Below are 21,481 nucleotides of genomic sequence, written 5' to 3' on the forward strand. Positions count from 1 at the left end.
CACTCATGCGTTTACTTACTTTCATGTTCACCTTTAATCTCCTTCCATGGGCATAAATGAAAAACAAAATCCCTCTGACCAAAACTGTTTAGCTCAGGATTTGTTTTTCAGCACTAAAGCTCTATGCAGCACGGGCTATGTTTGGAGACTTTAGATGTTCAACACTTGCTTTATTACAAAGCTGATACTATCAGATGTGTTCTAGGCCATGGGCAACATGCTTATATGATGACATACTCACCTACAAATGTAAATGCACTGAAATCCACACCTTTTACATTAATGTTAATGTCACTCTAAGAAAATAATTTATCAATGAAACATTTCATGATTTGGTGGTTTAAATGAAAATATGTCACTTTCTCGTCCATGCATGACCATGCAAAATCTAGTGACAAAAAGACTATTATTTCTGAAATCAGTTCACTCATTTCACAAAATGTGGCTCTCAGACTAATGGGAATATCATACGTCAGTGAGGCCTGTGCAGTCATGGCATCTGGCACGCAGGTAAGAGGAGCCCCATGTCTTTTTGGGGCTTTGTACTTGACCTCCTTCATCATGTAGGACAAGGGTTTTTTATAAGAGGATGGATGGATAGTGTGTGAATTGTGTTATAATTGAATGGTGATAACTGACCACTCCTAACAGGCTTCACTGTAATCACTGTAACCACTGTAATAATGGCCTCCTTCACTACTGTAGAGAGTGCTGCCGAGTCGTGCATGTCTGAGAAAAAATGTATTTATTGACAAGCATAAGCTACTGTGTGCTTTTAAGGGTAAGAGAATGCACATGTCTGGCTGTGTGCTTTTGAAGGTAAGAGAATGCATATGAGCTACTGTGTGCTTTTGAGGGTAAGAGAATGCACATGTCTGGCTGTGATGTGTGTGCGCCTCGGCCCCTGCAGAGGTGCATGCTGACTGATGTCGAGTGGCTGTATCAGTATGCTAATGTCAGGATGACAACAGGGAGGTGAATTGTCCGTGTATTGCTTCCCTTCTGCTATCTCATGTGCATGGTTCACTATCCTCAGCTTCTGCAGAGCAATCACTCACATATTCTAGCAGAAATGCGTCTCAATTTGCCTTTTGACATTACTGTGGAAATACCACACAATGGTTGTGGTCTAGTCTGCTGTTGATGTTCCTCTTGTGTGCGTGTACACAGCAGAGTCCCAAGAGCTGTGCCATAGATTACTGCTTTGGTGGTGTGCTTGAGTCACAGTGAGTCTCTGTATCCAGGCCAGCCACTGTATGCTAATTCCCATGTTAACCCATGTGTGGTTAAATAATGGCTGTAGGCAGGCCTACTTTTGGTCGGAAGAGCTGTCATGATGAGGGAAAAAATAGCAGTACAAACACAGATTCATGCTGCTATTGCAGCTCATGCCTTGTTTACTGTTATTGTGGTAGTATGGTTATGGTTATAGTTACGCTTTTGTCCAAAACGATGTATGATTATGTATTGTAGTATGTTTGGGAAAGGTTGTTTCTTTACCTGTACATGTCTAAATTATTATTATTCTGATGAAAGGGTTTTAAACTATAACACCGTACATCTGTGCAGTCTCCTACCATGTCATTATTTGTTTTACTGCAGTGTATGATGCTCATGTCATCTCATCTGATGTGTCAGGACACAGTGATGATGCATTCCATTATGATGTCATGGCCTCTTTATTATTAGAATAAAATGTTTCCATGGTTTTACTAATGTTGTCTTTCCCCCTCTCTCTTTCTCTCCTTCACCTGGCCCTGAATGGACATCTATCATGCCCTTTCATTGGATAAAGGTAAGAGACATTTAATTATCAATCAATCTACCTCTATCTACCTACCTCACTACCTGTCCATCAATCCATTGTAATGCCTAGCTATGTACACATACACTGTATTCAAACATTACCAAATGATATGTGAAAGCTTTACTTGCCTTTCAGGACAGGCAGTAGAGTTGCACTGAGCTATACAAAACACTGGCCTTGTTACCATGTCATACTCCATCTTGTGGCGATATGTGAAAAAGACACAGCGATTGAGCACGGGAGGGATAAACAGAGCGTGAGACAGTGACACATGCCTTTGCACATGCCTTTGAGAGTGTGTGTGTGTGTGTGTGTCTCTCTCTCTCTCTCTCTCTCTCTCTCCCCCCCCTCCCTGTTTGTGTGTGTGAGTGAGTGTGTGTGTGCGTGCATGTCTTGCCTTTGAAACAGTCACAGGGGGTAACGGGTCAGTGTCTGCACGTGCACATTGACCAGCATCGAACGGGCCCAGTTTCAGCCTTGTTCAAATCCACCAGGCCACCTTGTTGTGCAGAGACAGAGGCACTGCTAAATAATGTACAGTCATCACACTGGGTGCATCAGCTTGAGGCCCCTCAAATGCAAATGCTGCTGAGACTGAGACTCTGAGGCTGAGCCCCCACCCCTCTGTGTTCTACACTGCAGCAGAAAAGGGTGCTGCACAAGCACCACTGTCATTAATGTGCTCTCATTCTAAATACATGTGAAATACGGTAAAATAGGCCCAAAGTACTCTTAGTCCTCTAGTCATTTTATTGACAGATGCAGATGTAATTCTTAGCTAAGGTCTCCTCTGCACTTTAGCTTGAATGTTATACTCTAGCTGTAAGTCGCTTTGGATAAAAGTGTCTGCTACATGAATATATGTAAATGTAGAGGTGGGCAAGAGCGAGAAAGAGGTAAATTAATAAATAATAAATAAACAAACAGGCTAACTTTTTGATACAAAGTAGATTTTTGTAGGCAAAGTTTGTCAATATTGAGCACTGCACAATTGTAGCAGTAAAGAATATAAAATTGAATGTAGGCCTGGTATTTAGAGTGGTTTGTAGGGGCAATCTGAAATGTGAGATGCTTGTGTTGCGCAGCTCTGCACCCTTGCAGGCCAGTGGCGCATGAGTGGAGCATGGGCATATTTTGCTTGATTGTGCACACCTGAGACTGTGTGGGTAAAAGTGGTGTTATTTGCCTCCAGAGGGGGAGAGGCTTGCATTCTCACCACGACCTCACCATGCCTTCCTTTGTGCTTGCTTTGATATTCATCCCCTAAATTTCAAGTTAAATTATTAATCAACTGAAATTACAACTCTATTTTTAGTCTGTCCTCTTGTAGCCATGACATGAACATAACTTTGCTGTTTTTCTGTATTGTATTTGGTGGTTATCCTAGGTAGCTCGGTGGCTTTGATCCACTGAATGGGTGAATGGAAGTTAGTGGACTTTATCTTTGGTCTGCTGCCTGCTGACCAGTTAAGCAAAGCTGGCTCAAGCTCGGTAGATCACACCTAGTGGTTGTTATTTTTAGGAAAGGTTGAGAGGTGCTTACACCTAAACCAGTGATACTGAGAAGAGTCTCAATCTGGCCTAAACAATATAATTGCAGTCCCTTAAAAAATAAAAATCACACTACTTTAAATATCTGCAGTTTTAGAGGAATTATTTGCAGTTCATATGCAGAAAATGAAATATTCTGGACATGAAAAATAAATGACTATAAATCAATAAATCTAATAACTGCAGTTATTTTTGGAATGGGTTACTTTGGAGTGACTTTTGTATAGGTGACCCTTTTGATTTTTGGCTGGTGTGCTCCGCATTTTTATAGACCTGTATCTTGTCCTTTGAGTTTTCACTTGTATCGGCATTGTGTTTGATCGTTGTCCAGGTGACTTTCACAAGTTTCTTTGTAGGGCCTCCCACTGCTGTGGCATATGCGGCATTTTCCCTCCCCCTAGATTCTTAAGTTGAATTATTCATTTAGTGAAATATCACCCCTGTTCTTGCCAGTTTTGTAGATCAGCATTCATGTCTGCTTAGCCTGAAGTGTTCATGGGGTGAACGTCTTGTGTGCTGTGACCTTTAGTGTTGTGGAGACATCAGCCTGCTCTCAGTGGATCATTTGTGGCTGTTGCTAGGCAGAGTAAAAGCAGTAACTATGTTTGTGTGGTAGTGAGCCTAGCGAGTCATGATCAGTATGTTATGGGTATGTGTCTTACCACTTTTGATTGGCCACTGGTCTAGAGCTTATGCTTCACTGAATTTTGAAAATGTTCATAACTTGCTGTGATATAGGGCTGCTGTGTGTGTCTGTAAGTGTGGAAGATCAAAGGCTGCCTGGGACTGCAGAGGGGCTTTGTAGTCCTTTTTAAGGCTGCTAGAGGAACCCTTTTAAGTTGGGGAGTGTGACGCCCTCTACGCCCCCACTGACCATACAGTGGCAGGGCTACTGCCTTAGGGTGATGCACGCATGGGCATAACTGGGTTCATTGTGCACACCTGAGACTGTGTGGATAAAAGTGGTGCTGTTTGCCTCCAGAGGGGGAGAGGCTTGCATTCTCACCACACTTGAGGCTCGAGTTCACCATGCCCTCCTTTGTGCTTGCTTTGATATTCATCCCCTAAATTCATTTAATTTAAGTTAAATAATTTACTGAAATAAAAGCTGTTGTCTGTCTCAATTTGATGTTGTGGCCCAAGAGCCGGGGCTGTAACACTCGTGATGAATAACTCAGTTCAACTCGGCTCAGCTGTACTCAAAGCATTTCCTTCTGATAGCAAAATTTAGGTCACTGTTCTTATGAGATGGCATACTGAAATTACATTTGCAGCATAATCCAAAGTCCCAAGGAGTGTGTGCGTGTGTGTGCGCGCACATGTGTATGAGTATGTGAGAGAGAGGGAGAAAGGGAGGGAGAGATAAGAGAGTGATTGGGGTGAAGAGTCAGGGGTATATGGAGAAAAGCATGTGTGCATGTGCGTGTGCACGTGCGCGCCCATGCGTGCCTGTGTGTGCGTACATGTGTGTGTCTGTGGTAGTAGTCTGGTGTAAACATTATATTCAAAATTATTTTGTGCCTTTGTGAGCAATACATGTTCCATTTAAGGCCCACAATGTGTGTTTATGTATTTCGCTCCTAACACTAATAGGCTAATATTTCCGTTCTTAATACAGTTATCTTCAGCGGCAGACGAGGGGCAGAAGGCACAGTGTAAATGGTGCCGTTTCGCCGACTGACTCACAGCGGTGCTATTGCACAAGTAGTCTATTATATGACTGAACAAAACATAACTTTGCATGATTAGATATTGTTACTGTAAGACATCATGATACCTACGGTTTGACGGATTTCTGCAGGCGCGGGATTGTAGACTACTAAAGCAAGTCTATTCTTTCTGTATACACCATGTCAGGTTTCCTCGTTCGCTGTCCATTTTCAACGTGGTGCTGAAAATGAGTAAGAGGGATCAGTATGTTTTAGTAAAAACCTACTTCCATTGATCAACATCAACGCCAACAACAACAACAATGCAGATAGTAGGCTAATAATAATGACGACAACAACAACAACAATAATAATAATAATAATAATAATAATAATAATAACCATAACCATAACAATAATAATATATGTACATTTGATAATCTGTGTTATTTTATTATACCGCTCTAGTCATCCGTAAAAGATCACTCAGATTCTAGTTTTAGACTCTAAGGGCCGCTGTTGATCAGTAAAACGTTTGCGGTCCTGCGTTAAGTCTTGGCCCTCCTCTGCACAACACCCTGACACAGTAAAAAAGGCAAGCCTACAGTACACAATGCTGTGGAAGGACATAGAATAACGGTCGGGTATTTTTTTTCTGTATCGCCAGCCATTCTGTGGATATTACAGGTCGTTCAATGAATCATGAAATTGAAGCTTTTGTCAAACATCTGTGGATAAATTCTGGAGAAAATATGTCTTTCAAAGTGTATCCTTCAAGAAAATGCAATGGTGGATGTGCGCAGTTCAGAATACAATGGCAAGTACTTATTGTCCTCATGTGGCTTAGTAATTTCGCTGTCGGACAAATTCGTTATTCGATTCCAGAAGAAATGAAGAAGGGTTCACTGATAGGTAATGTAGCACAGGATCTTGGACTTGATGTGAAAAGGCTTCGGACGGGTCGAGCTCGTATTGTGACCGGGGAAAGTATCCAGTACACAGAGCTTAATGCAGACAAAGGGATTCTAGTTGTGAGTGAGAGAATAGACCGGGAGCAGCTATGTGGCGATATTACTCCCTGCAGCTTCAGTTTCGAGATCATCCTAGAGAATCCTATAGAACTGCATCAAATTACCGTCGAAATTCTGGATATAAATGATAATGCTCCAGTATTTCGGAAAAATGCGATGAGTTTTGAAATTAGCGAATCGGCAACACTCGGCTCGAGTTTTGTTTTAGAGAGTGCTGATGATCCTGATGTCGGAGTCAACGCCCTTCAAAATTATGTCCTGACTCAAAATGCTCATTTCATATTGAAACAGCATTCGAATCCGGATGGCAGTAAATACGCTGAAATGATTCTCCAGAAAGCATTAGACAGAGAAAAGTATCCTCGGCTGTCATTAAAACTGATCGCCGTAGATGGAGGAGATCCACAGAAGTCTGGCACGGTGAGCATCGATGTCATTGTTTTAGATGCGAATGACAATGCTCCTGTTTTTAACCAGACTATTTACAGGGCTAGTGTAAAGGAAAATGCACCTAAAGGCAGCTACATAGCAACTGTCAATGCAAGTGACGCTGATAGTGGCTCGAATGGCATTATATCATACTCGTTTTCGAATCTAAAGGAGCATCTAGTAAATATATTCCATATGGATGGAACAACTGGTGTAATATCAGTTGCAGGAAATATTGATTTTGAAAAAGATAAGAGATATGAGATGAGAGTCCAAGCGAAGGATCAGGGTGGCTTGTCCGGGACTAGCAAAGTAATAATTGAAGTCATGGACGTTAATGATAATGTACCTGTTATAAATGTCATGTCATTCTCGAGCCCCGTTTCTGAAGATTCGCCACCGGGCACAACAATAGCTGTGATTAACGTCAAAGACTCTGACTCGGGACAAAATGGTCAGGTGACCTGTTCTATTGACAAACATTTGCCTTTCAGGGTAGAGTCCTCCCTCGCAAACTATTATACGGTGATAACTGAATCTGCATTTGATCGAGAGGTATTGCCTGAATACAACATAACAATAACTGCCACCGATTCTGGTTCACCTTCTCTTTCAAGTGTCACCACTTTGTGTCTGAAGGTGTCAGATGTCAATGACAACGCTCCAGTTTTTGATCGCGCTACCTACTCTGCTTATGTACCCGAAAATAATTCACCGGGCACATCAATATTCAGGGTCAAAGCTGTGGACCCGGACTCCGGTCAAAATGCTAGGATATCATATTTGTTAACGGAGACAAGGGTAGGAGAGGGTTTGGCATCTTCATATATCTCCATTGACGCAAACACTGGCGTTATTACCACCGTGCGCTCTTTTGATTACGAACAAATCAAACAGTTGTCATTTACTGTAAGTGCCCAGGATGGTGGCTCCCCTCCATTACGCAGCAATGCAACAGTGAGGATTCACATCCAAGATCAGAATGACAATGCGCCTCAGATTCTCTACCCGTTACAGAACGGTGGCTCTATTATGGCGGAAATTGTGCCTCGTTCAGCAGATGTGGGTTATCTCGTCACCAAAGTGGTGGCTGTTGATGTCGACTCAGGACAGAATGCGTGGCTTACATATAGATTTCAGAAGGCGACCGACAGGGCGTTGTTCGAAGTTGGCACACAAAATGGAGAAGTAAGGACTATACGACAGACCACTGATAAAGATGTTGTGAAGCAAAAACTCACAGTTGTAGTGGAGGACAACGGACAGCCCTCTCGCTCAGCTACAGTCAATCTTAACGTAGCAGTGGCAGACAGTTTCCCAGAGATTCTTTCGGAGTTCACTGACTTGACACCTGACAAGGAATACAATGACAATTTGACATTTTATCTAGTCCTTGCTTTGGCTGTAGTTTCGTTTCTCTTTGTAACATCATTGGTTGCCATCATATCCGTGAAGATTTACCGATGGAGGCAGTCTAACACGTACTATCAGCCAAGCCTTCCGGTTATTCCATATTATCCACCTAATTACGCGGACAGTGGAGGTGCAGGAACTCTTCACCGAGTTTACAATTACGAATTGTACAACACGACAGACTCTAGAAAGAGTGATTACAAATTCTCTGGACCATGTGGTCAAAATGTTCTTGTTGTGGACCCAAGTGCCGCCAGAACGATGAGGCGTGTGGACAGCGAAAAGAACATTCTGGATGAGCCCGATTCGCCCATGGAGGTATGTAGTCATTTAATGACAATACAAAACCGCCACACACATCTCATTTCATACATAAATAATTTGTTGATCAGAAATATGCACAGGTGTTCATACTAAGTCCATTACGCATTGCATTATCTTGCAATATTATCTTCGTATGAGCAAAAATGCTCCTGGTTAGTTGACTGATCACGTTTGTACATTGCATGTTATTGCGTGTATCACGGCCGCATTTTGGTCATTCAGACTGAGGGTTGCAGATTTCTTTTTACTTGCTGCTCCTGAGTTTGGACTCTGAGCGCCGCTGTTGATCAGCGAAAAAAATCTCAGTCGTTTCACTGTTTATCATGTCAAGGCCCCTCCCTGCTTTATACAGATAGACGACGCTCTCTTTCTGCGTTTTAGATTTAAGAGAGGGAATACATGGTACTGGATGTTCACGGCACTCGGCAAAACACGTCTAACGTTTCTAATTACTCCTGGTGAGGACTTGTTTTCCTAACACATTGAATTCCTTCTGAACCTCGGAATAAATAGGTTGCATTGGCTGGTCTTCATTTCACTGGATTATGGCTGTTTTGGGGGAGTATGGCGCAAAGCGGTTTGCTCTGCAGTGGCAAGTACTTTTTCTGATATGCTTTATTCTGCGTGTATCTGGGCAAATCCGATATTCTATTCCAGAGGAAATGAAGAAAGGCTCACTGATAGGTAATGTTGCGCAGGACCTGGGACTTGATTTACAAAGGCTCCGTGCGGGGAGAGCTCGCATAGTTACCGGAGAGAGCATTCAGTACGCAGAGCTTAAAACAGACAAAGGGATACTCGTTGTTAGTGAGAGAATAGACCGCGAGCAGTTGTGCGGCGATATTACACCATGTAGCTTCAGCTTTGAGATTATTCTGGAAAATCCAATGGAATTGCATCCTGTAACTGTAGAAATTCTAGATGAAAATGATAATGCACCTACATTTCAAAATAGAGACTTGGTATTTGAAATCAGTGAATCGGCAACTCAAGGCTCTCGCTTTGTACTGGAGAGTGCTTATGATCCGGACGTTGGAGTCAATGCTTTACAACATTATATCCTAACACCTAATGATAATTTTATTTTAAAGCAGCATTCAAATCCTGACGGGAGTAAATATGCGGAGATGGTGCTTCAGAAATCGTTAGATAGAGAAGATCATCCTCGTCTCTCCCTGAAGCTTATTGCAGTAGATGGTGGCAATCCCCAGAAATCCGGTACGGTAAATATAGATGTGACCATACTGGATGCAAATGATAACGCACCAGTCTTTAACCAAACAGTCTATAGGGCCTCTATAATAGAAAATGCGCCAAAGGGCACATATATCACCACTGTGAATGCCACCGATAAGGACAGTGGTTCAAATGGCCTTGTTACTTACTATTTTTCTAAACTTAAGAGTAACATAGAAGATATATTTAATATTGATAAAGACACCGGCCGCATAACCGTGGTGGGTCCAATAGACCATGAAAGAGACACCAAATATGAAATAAGAATTGAAGCCAAAGACCAAGGTGGTCTCACTGATTCTAGTAAAGTAATCATTGATGTAAATGATGTCAATGACAATGCCCCAGTCATAAATGTTATGTCGTTTTCGAGCACAGTCTCTGAAAATTTACCACCAGATACAACTGTTGGTATTATTAATGTTAAAGACTTGGACTCTGCTGATAATGGCAAAGTGAGCTGTGCGCTCGACGAAAGCCTTCCTTTTAAGATAAAGTCAACGGTGAGAAATTATTATACGCTGGTAACTGATGCAGTTTTAGATCGCGAAAAAGTGTCGAATTACAATATTACAGTTATCGCTACTGACGCGGGAAAACCTCCACTGTCTAGTAAAAATACTTTTAGTCTTAAAATTACCGATGTTAACGACAATTCACCAATATTTCCAGAAAGGTCCTACATTGCACATGTGCCAGAGAACAACGCCCCTGGACTTTCCATATTTACAGCCAAAGCACATGACGCTGATGAAAATCAAAACGCTAGGATTTCATACATTCTTGAAGAAACTGATATGAATGGGGCCCCAGCATCATCTTACGTTTCCATAAATGCAGAGAGCGGCGTGATTCATGCTGTGCGCTCGTTTGATTTCGAACAAATTAAACAATTCAAAGTCACTATTAAAGCACAAGACGGAGGCTCCCCCCCACTGAGCAGCAATATGACCGTTAATATTTTCATTCAGGACCTGAATGATAACTCGCCCCAGATCCTGTATCCAATTCAGACCAGCGGTTCTCTGATAGCTGAGATGGTGCCTCGTTCAGCAGAGGTGGGCTATCTCGTTACTAAAGTAGTGGCTGTTGATGTGGATTCGGGGCAAAATGCTTGGCTGTCATATAGACTGCACAAAGACTCAGACAGGCCACTGTTTGAGGTTGGCGCACAGAATGGAGAAATACGAAGTATACGCCAAGTCACTGATAAAGATGCTGTGAAACAGAAACTCACCGTTATAGTAGAGGACAACGGACAGCCTTCTCGCTCAGCGTCAGTCAGTGTTAACGTGGTGGTGGCGGACAGTTTCCCTGAAGTGCTGTCCGAGTTCACTGACTTTACGCACGATAAGGAATACAACGAGGAGCTGACTTTTTACTTAGTCTTGGCCTTGGCTGTAGTGTCATTTCTTTTTGTAACATCATTGGTAGCGATCATAGCAGTAAAAGTTTACCGATGGAGGCAATCTCGGATGTACTTCAAATCTAATCTTCCCGTTATTCCATACTATCCCCCGCGTTATGCAGACGCTGGGGGTGCGGGAACTCTTCAACACGTGTACAATTACGAGGTATACAAAACGACTGATTCTAGGAAGAGTGACTGTCAGTTCGCCAGACCTGCAGCTCAAAGCGTGCTTGTGATGGATCCTTTTTCTATGAGCACTATGCAGCGTGTCCAAAGTGAGAAAAACATCCTCGACGAGCCCGATTCCCCTTTGAAGGTGAGTTTACTATTGTATTCTTCTGATGCCGTTTTGGCAGTCATATTACAATAAGTGGATATAAATTGTGAAATATGGATATGTTTTATGGGAGGTGCATTGCAGGTGCATTTTATGATCCACTGACCCAAGTTCTATTGTGGAGTGACATTTTTATAAGATGCTGTATTACCACTTTCAGTTTAACTGCAAAAGGCCAGTGGAGTTTTCAGCACCACTGACGCGGACAGCGAAACGCGCTGTGTCTCATGGCAAATTCAGTGATATTACATTCAAATTCCGCTGCTATAGGCCAACTTTAACTGCATACATATTCCTTAAGACTGAGTTATTTACTTTGGTGGTTGTGTTTGATTAGGTTATATTGCATTGCGTTGACTAGCGGTCTGACATTCATGGTTTGGACTCTAAGTGCCGCTGTTGAACAAGGAAAGTTGATTCGTCATGTTTTGTCTGTCAGCTTATGTGTTGCTCCTCCTTGACTCTCGAATAGAATGAGACCATTTTGCTTCATAAAAGGTGGGGCCAGCTACAGATGGACATGTTTTGTATCTTCTGCTGTCGAAACTGAATGGACACATTGCGCACTAAGTAAATCTTAATTTCTTACGGATATTCTACAAACGTTGCGGATTTAAGGAGCGGTTGTATTTCGTTGGATATTGGAGTATAATGTTTGGAAAGGGTTCAATACAGTGTACGAGTGTCGGGACTTCAGGATGGCCACTACATTGGCAAGTACTGTTTGGTATTTTGTTCTTATCTCATGTTACAAATGGACAGATCCGATATTCTATTCCGGAGGAGATGAAGAAAGGGTCGCTAATCGGTAATGTGGCACAAGACCTTGGGCTCGATTTGAGAAGACTTCGGGAAGGTCGAGCTCGTATCGTCAGTGGGGAAAGCATTCAGTACACAGAGCTGAAAACAGACAAAGGAATACTCGTTGTAAATGAAAGAATAGACCGGGAGCAGTTGTGCGGCGACATTACGCCATGCAGCATCAGCTTCGAAATCATTCTAGAGAATCCGATGGAACTACATCGTGTTATTATCGAAATCCTCGACGTTAATGACCATTCCCCTACCTTCCAGAACGCAAATTTAAAATTCGAGATCAGTGAGTCGGCCACTCTTGGTTCGCGGTTTGTATTGGAAAGTGCAGACGATCCAGACGTGGGCGTGAATGCATTACAGAAATACATCTTAACAGAAAACAATCATTTTGTCATAAAAGAACATGCGAACCCAGATGGCAGTAAATATGCCGAGATGGTTCTTCAAAATGCCTTAGATCGAGAAAAGCATCCTCATCTGTCTCTAAAGCTGATTGCTGTGGATGGGGGAAACCCGCAGAGGTCTGGGACGGTCAGTATAGACATTACTGTGTTGGATGTGAATGATAATGCGCCTGTATTTAACCAAACCATATACAGGGGCTTTGTAATGGAAAACTCACCAAAAGGGACCTACGTTACAACCGTTAATGCATCAGACGCTGATAGTGGGTTGAATGGTCAAATAACATATTATTTTTCAAAGGTTAGAGGAAATGTTGCGGACATTTTCCGTATTGACGAGAATACAGGAGCTGTGTCTGTTTTTGGCCAGATAGATTATGAGAAGGACAAGCGATATGAAATACGAGTAGAGGCGAAAGATCAAGGCGGACTCACCGATTCTAGCAAAGTTGTCATTGAGGTAATTGATGTTAATGACAATCAGCCGATAATCAATGTCATGTCTTTTTCGAACAGCTTGTCTGAAGATGCGCCACCAGGTACCACTATTGCGATATTGAATGTCAAAGATTTAGACTCTGAGAAAAATGGCCTCATTACGTGTTCCATAAATAATAAAATGCCATTTAAAATTGAGTCATCCCTGTCGAATTATTATAATTTGATAACTGATGCGCACTTTGATCGAGAGACTGTACAAGAATACAACATAACCGTAACTGCAACCGACTCTGGTGCTCCGCCACTGTCATGCTCTACAAATCTACTTCTTAAAGTGTCAGACATTAATGATAACGCACCTGTTTTCGAAAGAAGCCGTTATACGGCTTATGTAACCGAGAATAACTCACCTGGTGTGTCTATATTTAATGTATTCGCAAAGGATTTAGACTGGAATCAAAACGCAAGAATATCGTATTTTTTAGAAGAAACACAAATCAGTGCATCCCCACTTTCATCCTATTTCTCAATCAACTCTGAGACGGGTGTTCTCCATGCAGTTCGGTCATTTGATTATGAACAAATCAAGCAGCTCACTTTTGTTGTGAAAGCGCAGGATGGAGGCTCTCCTCCATTAAGTAGTAATGCTACTGTACAAATCTTAATCCGGGACCAAAATGACAACGCGCCTCAGATTTTGTACCCAGTGCAAACTGGTGGTTCAGTGGTGGCAGAGATTGTGCCTCGTTCAACAGATGTAGGCTATCTCGTCACTAAAGTAGTTGCTGTTGATGTGGACTCCGGACAGAATGCCTGGCTCTCTTATAAACTGCTAAAAGCAACAGACAGGGCGCTGTTTGAAGTGGGCGCTCAGAATGGAGAAATAAGAACTATCAGACAGGTCACCGATAAAGATCCCGTTAAACAGAAGCTCACGGTTGTAGTGGAGGACAATGGGCAGCCAGCACGTTCAGCTACAGTCAATGTGAACGTGGCTTTGGCCGACAGCTTTCCTGAAGTGCTCTCGGAGTTCACTGATTTTCAGCAGGACAAGGAGTACAACGACAACCTGACTTTTTATCTAGTATTAGCCTTGGCTGTGGTTTCATTCCTTTTTATAACGTCTCTTGTGGCCATTATATCGGTGAAAGTGTATAGATGGAGGCAGTCAAGGACGTACTATCAATCCAGTCTCCCGGTCATTCCATACTATCCACCGCGTTACGCAGACGGCACAGGAACTCTCCAACACGTGTACAATTATGACGTATACAGGACTACTGATTCTAGAAAAAGTGACTTTAAGTTCGGCAGACCCGATAGTCAAAATGTGTTGATAATGGACCCCAATGCTACTGCAACTATGCAGCGGGTTTACAGCGAGAAAAACATCCTGGATGAGCCTGATTCACCAGAGGAGGTGAGTAATGCTGTTTTATGGACAACTCTTTGCTGTTTACATATTCGAATACTGATTTTTGTCATGTTTGTCATGGCCGATGACTTTTCGGTGATATTGCTGTGATGTGAAAAAAGTAGCGGGCTATGGTAACCTAACCGCTCTCTGGGTAAATCATGACATTAAGAAATAAATCTTGAAAGTTTAACATGTCATTTCTGTGTACTCATAGTTACACATATTGGACTCTAAGTGCCGCTGTTGACTTGAAGAAATCACTTCAGTGAGGTAATGGGTAAGGCAGTGTCTTGTGGATGACGTTGTTTGCTACATAGTCATTTGAGGACTCTGTCGCCATGATAGGAGCGTATGTATTCTTCTCCAAGTACGTTTTATGATTTTTGGGGTGTTTTATAAAATAGACTACCTTTGTGTCGCCGCCGTGCCTTAGGCTACAAGGTGGATTACAATGTTCTTCAAAGCCTTTGTTGGTCAGAGGAGACGTGGATTTCCAATGAGGGAAAAGCTGCTGGTCATAATTCTCCTTTGTGCCGTGCATGGGGGCTTTGGACAGATACGGTATTCGATACCCGAGGAAATGAAAAAGGGATCGTTTGTTGGAAACCTGGCGGAGGATTTGGGTTTGGATGTACGGAGAATGAGATCGGGCGGCGCTCGCATTGTTGGCAGCGAAAACAGCGAGTTCATCACGCTGGATTCAGACAAAGGCACTCTGGTTGTTGGAGAGAGGATAGATAGAGAGCAGTTATGCAGACAAACGTCGCCTTGCAGCTTGAATCTGGAAATAATTATGTTGAATCCCATGCAGTTGCACAGTGTTATTGTTGAAATACTAGATGTGAACGACAATGCCCCATTCTTCACGGAAAAAGAGATCAAACTTGAAATATCTGAATCGACTCCATTGGGTACACCCGTAATACAAGAGAGTGCTGTCGATCCTGATGTGGGTACTAATGCTCTCCGAGGTTATACCGTGCATCCCACCGACAAGTTTAATGTTAAAGTGCAGGATAGTCCTGACGGAAATAAATATGCTGAGGTTTACCTACAGGGACCCCTAGATCGAGAGAAGGAAGACCAGCTGCTTCTCACTCTTACTGCTTTTGATGGTGGAGACCCACAAAGGTCCGGCATTATTAAAATACATATTACGGTTTTGGATGCTAACGATAATGCGCCTATATTCATACAACCAGTATTCAAAGCAACGGTTACTGAAAATTCACCCAAAGGCGCAGTGGTTACTACGGTAAGTGCTACCGACGCAGATGCTGGCACAAACAGTCACATTACTTACCATTTTTCTCGTATGTCAGCTGATGTCGCAGGAATATTTGCTATAGACGAGACTACAGGCGAAATACGTGTCGATGGCCCCATAGATTATGAAAAGAACAAGTATTATGAATTCGGCATTCAAGCAAAGGATCAGGGTGGATTAATAGCCTCCGGTAAAGTAGCTATTGATATTGTCGATGTAAATGACAACCCCCCTTTAATAACCCTTACGTCATTTTCCAAGAGTTTATCAGAAGATTCAGAAATTGGCACCACTGTAGCAATCATAAGTGTGAAAGATATAGATTCGTCTAAAAATGGGAAGGTAGACTGCTCTATTAATCCAAATATACCATTTGCTGTACAGTCATCCTTGAAAAACTATTACACTCTTGTAACCAACAGTGATTTGAACAGGGAGCTACAGGCTGAGTACAATATAACATTCACCGCTGTGGATGAAGGGACACCGCCTCTGTATGCCACTAAAACAGTAACACTAAAAATAACAGACGTTAATGACAATCCACCTCTATTTGAAAAATCACTGTATTCAGCTCATCTGATGGAAAATAACTCTCCGGGGTTGTCTATATTTTCTGTGAAAGCGATAGATTTGGACTCAAATCAGAATGCAAGAATCTCTTATCTGCTCATAGATTCTCAGTTCAATGGTAACCCTGTGTCTTCGTATATTTCTGTTAACTCTGAAAGTGGTGTAATTCATGCCGTTCGCTCGTTGGATTTTGAACAAATTAATTCCGTTAAATTTTGCATTAGTGCGCAAGATGGAGGTTCTCCACCATTAAGCAGTAACACTACAGTAATCATAAACATTCTGGATCAGAATGACAATGCCCCCCAGATTCTTTACCCTGTACAGAGTAGTAGCATGCTGGTTGGTGAAGTCATACCTCGCTCAGCTGATGTGGGCTATCTCGTCACTAAAGTGGTGGCTGTCGATGTAGACTCTGGACAGAATGCCTGGCTCTCATATAAATTTCTAAAAATGACAGAAAGGGCACTATTTGAAGTTGGTACACAGAATGGAGAAATACGAACTATTCGCCAAGTCACCGATAAAGATGCTGTGAAACAAAAGCTCACTGTTGTAGTGGAGGACAACGGACAGCCCCCTCGCTCTGCAACAGTCAGTGTCAATGTGATGGTGGCGGACAGCTTCCCTGAAGTGCTCTCGGAATTCAACGACTACTCACAGGATACGGATTACAACGACAACTTGACATTTTATCTCATTTTGGCTTTAGCTGTCGTCTCGTTTCTTTTTATTGTATCTCTCGTCGCCATTATATCTGTTAAAATCTACAGATGGAGACAGTCTCGTTTGTATTATCAATCCAAGCTCCCTGTTATCCCATATTATCCTCCGCGTTATGCAGACGCTGGAGCTACAGGGACATTACAGCACGTCTATAACTATGAGGTTTACAGGACCATGGACTCCAGAAAAAGTGACTGTCAGTTCGCTAGACCCGAAAGTCAGAACGTTTTAATTTTAGACCAAAGCTCTGCTGGGACGCTACAGAGAGTACACAGTGAGAAAAACATCCTGGATGAGCCCGACTCGCCCATACAGGTGAGACACTTTCGTTTTCGGAGAAAAGCACTTTTCAGACACACACTGTAGCCACACAAACGTTGATTTCTTTGTTTACATATGCCGTGTGTGCCATTAATAAGCGATCGTTTTCAGCACCATGGACAGCAATTTAGGTGATAGTAATATACACTGTTATTTGGATTTTGATTCCAACACACACTCTCTCTCTCACACACACACACACACACATACACACACACACACACACACACACACACACACACACACACACACACACACACACACACACACATTCAGTGAGTGATATAGAGGAGCACAAGTGCAGGTGTACATTTTTGTCTTGTGAGCAAAATAGGTTTTAGGCTTTTATGAGAAACTGATCTGAAAGGACATATTATTAGCTTCGTTGATGAGACATAAGAAAATACTTCATCTCTTAAGTTAACTATGCAGCCAGAGAGCAGAAGAGAACAATTTACAGTGATGTTCAGGTTTTACTCGTATATGTTCGTGCAATTTTCTGTGTCATGTGTGTATGCAATACTACTTCTGATTCTATAGAATATGGCTTTGATTGCATGATATCAACTATCCATCACATAATCCGCCGAGTTTATATCTTACTCTTTGGTGTGTATAAGTGTGTTTTATTTGTCATGGCGAACAGGACATTGCAAATTCAAAGCTGGATATTCTAACTTTGGACTCTGAGTGCCGCTGTTGATCAGGAGAAATATTTTTGTACCAGAGAAGTTGCTTCAACAATCGGTAGATCCTCCCCTAACACTGCGCTCGGTGATGTGTGAGGTAGTTCTGATTGTTTATGCGTCTCTAAAGGACTGTATGACGGAGACTGGAGTTGTGGATATTTGACAATAATATTTTGTTTGCTAAAGGATTCTTAAGCTTTTTTCGATGATTACCATGGCCACCGATGAAGGGCGTAAGCGTTCATACACTGGAGTGTCCATCTTTAATCGACAGCACTGGCAAGTAATATTGTTACTGGCGACATTTTGTGATTTTATTGGCGCACAGATTCGTTACTCTATTCCAGAGGAGTTGAAGGTTGGCTCGCTTATTGGGAATGTTGCTCAAGACCTGGGACTTGATATGAAGAGGCTTAGATCGGGCCGTGCCCGTATCGTCACTGAAAGCGTACAGTATACAGAGCTGAAGCCAGACAAAGGGATTCTAGTTGTGAGGGAGAGAATAGACCGAGAGCAGCTATGCGGCGAAATCACCCCATGCAGCTTCAGTTTTGAGATCATTCTAGAAAATCCAATGGAACTACACCAGATCACAGTTGAAATATTAGATATAAATGATAATGCGCCCGTATTTAGGAAAACTGAAATCAATTTTGAGATAAGTGAAGCAGCTACTCTTGGCTCGCGCTTTGTGTTGGGTAGTGCCGATGATCCTGACGTCGGAATAAATGCACTTCAGAATTATATCCTTTCTCAAAATGCCCATTTTGTTTTAAAACAGCAGTCGATTCCGGATGGTAGTAAATATGCAGAAATGGTTCTCCAGAAAGCTTTAGACAGAGAGGAGAATCTACGCCTTTCTTTAAAGCTAATAGCAGTCGACGGCGGAAATCCACAAAGATCTGGCACTGTAAATATCGATGTCACCGTACTAGATGCTAATGACAATGTCCCCGTGTTTAACCAGACCGTGTATAAATCGACTGTGATGGAAAATGCACCGAGAGGTACTTATGTGATAACAGTTAATGCAACTGATGCTGATGCCGGTTCCAATGGATTGATAGTATACTCTTTCAGTGATCTGAAGGAAGATTTAAAACAAACATTTAGGATCGACGAGACCACAGGCACGATTTCTGTTATCGGTGCGATCGACTTTGAACAAAATAAACGATATGAAATACAAGTTGAAGCAAAAGACCAAGGAGGATTCACTGGTACAAGTAAGGTTATTATAGAAGTTATAGATATTAATGATAATCCGCCAGTTATGAACGTCAGGTCTTTTTCTAGTCCTGTGTCCGAGGATTCTCCCATAGGAACGACAATAGCAATACTAAACGTCAAAGACGCTGATTCTGGTAAAAATGGTGAAGTTACATGCTCTATAGACAAAGGCCTTCCTTTCAATATCAAATCATCTCTAGCAAATTATTATACTTTAGTCACGGACGCATTATTTGACCGCGAGACATTGTCTGAGTATAATATCACGATAACTGCAGTCGACTCCGGATCTCCCCCCCTCTCTACTATCAAGACGCTGCGCCTATCGCTGTCTGATGTCAATGACAACCCACCCATTTTCGAGCAGAACATGTATTCAGTGTATTTAATGGAAAATAATTCTCCCGGATTGTCCATTTTCACAGTAAGGGCGAGAGACTTGGATGCGAATCAAAATGCCAGAATCTCATATTACCTAGATGAAAAGCAGAGCGATGGAACTTCGGTATCTTCTTATTTATCTATAAATTCTGAAACGGGAGTTTTGCATGCTGTGCGTTCCTTTGACTTTGAGCAAATTAAGCAGCTACGTTTTATTGTTAAAGCTCAAGACGGTGGCTCGCCTCCTCTGAGTAGTAACGCCACTCTTAACGTGATCATCCAGGATCAAAATGACAATGCGCCTCAGATTCTTTATCCGATACAATCCAGTGGATCCCTTTTGGCTGAGATTGTGCCTCGGTCAGCAGATTTGGGCTACCTCGTCACCAAGGTGGTGGCTGTTGATGTGGACTCTGGACAGAATGCCTGGCTATCTTATAAACTACATAAAGCTGCGGAGAGAGCCTTATTTGAGGTAGGCGCTCAGAATGGAGAGATAAGAACTATTCGGCAAATTACTGAAAAGGACACGGTAAAGCAGAGGCTCACAGTTGTTGTGGAGGACAACGGACAACCCTCTCGCTCAGCAACAGTCAATGTTAACGTGGCTTTGGCGGACAGCTTTCCTGAAGTGTTGTCAGAATTCACTGACATGACGCATGACAAAGAGTACAACGACAACCTGACCTTTTATTTGGTCCTGGCTTTAGCCGTTGTGTCTTTTCTTTTCATCGTGTCTATCATCTCAATCCTGTCAGTGAAATGCTACAGATGGAGACGTGAGCGGATGTTTTATAAATCTAACGGAAATCTCCCAGTCATTCCATACTACCCACCCCTTTACGCAGACGTAGGTGGCACGGGTACTTTACAGCATGTTTATAATTACGAGGTGTGCAGAACAATGGACTCCAGGAAAAGTGATCTGCAATACCCTAGACCTTGTAGTGAAAGCATCATAAGCCTGGATACGTGCGGAAAAGATACACTCTCACGTGTCAACAGGGAAAGGCTGACCATGGATGATACAAACCATCAGGTGAGCTGCATATCTTTACTTGACAACCTTCTGTTATCGTGTTCTTATCCCTCTTGTGTATTTAACGATGAAGTTCACTCACTAATGCTGCAATATTTAAAGTCACCGTTTTCTTTCCATGACATACTATTCATAGAATTGTGACAACATGTATAAAATGTATAAGGCTTGGCTTCAACTTCCCAGTCTTGGTTCCTAGCCATGGTGCTGAAAGCTTACTTCATGGAGTAAGACAGTCGAAAAGCTTAGCTTACTTGCCATTTGTTTGTATTGCATTTGTGTTTTAGAGGTTTTAGGCAAGAAACTGAACTGAGCGAATACTGTATGAAAATACTTTGTCACTTAAGTTAAAAATACATCCAGCGAGCACAAGAGAGCAATTTACCATGACGTCCCCCCAGGTTTTACAGTATTCTACTTATTGTCCATGGCCACTTCCCCGATAACGACGGAGACACGCTCTTAAGAGGGTTTTCTACGATTCATCTTACGATCGTTCGTTTGGTTTTTCCGACTGTTTCCCGAACATGCTCGTAGCGTGAACGCGCATGCACTGCTCTTAAGATGCTCTTAAGGGGAGCTGTCCACGTTAATAGTTCTGAAATATCCTCTGATTTGACGGTGATGTCAGGTGACTGCACGCCACAGCTATAGGCCTACCATTTAAACTTCGGATCTACACATTAATTCACATCAATACGAAAATAGAAACACTTTGACATCTGCATGTAAGCATCCCAAGTAGGTTATATACCACACAGAGACATAAATAATTGTAATTATTTTAAGATGAGATTGTTGCACCATGCAATAATTTTTCGCGGTGCCACTTAAGAACACGTTTGAAGATAAGAAAGAAGTCGAGTAAGAAAGAGAGGAAATGTGTAGGCTTAGATTTTGATGCAGTAGGCTACAGACTAAACCACATGTTGCTTTCTCTGCTTTTTACCTCATAGGCCTAATAAAATATTCACTTAGCAAAGATAATG

General features: G+C 42.3%; 1 protein-coding gene across 12 annotated transcripts in view; it reads left to right on the forward strand.

The window, feature by feature from the left end:
• The window catches only part of pcdh2g28 (protocadherin 2 gamma 28), a 197,058-nt gene that overhangs the window by 61,922 nt on the left and 113,655 nt on the right, over positions 1-21,481 (forward strand). The window contains exon 1 of one of the 12 annotated variants that reach the window (XM_042073706.1): positions 11,178-14,269. The exons of 8 other annotated variants lie outside the window; for them this stretch is intronic. In XM_042073706.1, the coding sequence (XP_041929640.1) occupies positions 11,840-14,269 (2,430 nt within the window). In that variant the 5' untranslated portion in view covers positions 11,178-11,839. 3 more of the 12 variants (XM_042073677.1, XM_042073678.1, XM_042073673.1) reach the window with 3 other exon arrangements.

This window comes from Alosa sapidissima, chromosome 20 (genome assembly GCF_018492685.1).
Source record: "Alosa sapidissima isolate fAloSap1 chromosome 20, fAloSap1.pri, whole genome shotgun sequence".
Taxonomy (NCBI): domain Eukaryota; kingdom Metazoa; phylum Chordata; class Actinopteri; order Clupeiformes; family Clupeidae; genus Alosa; species Alosa sapidissima.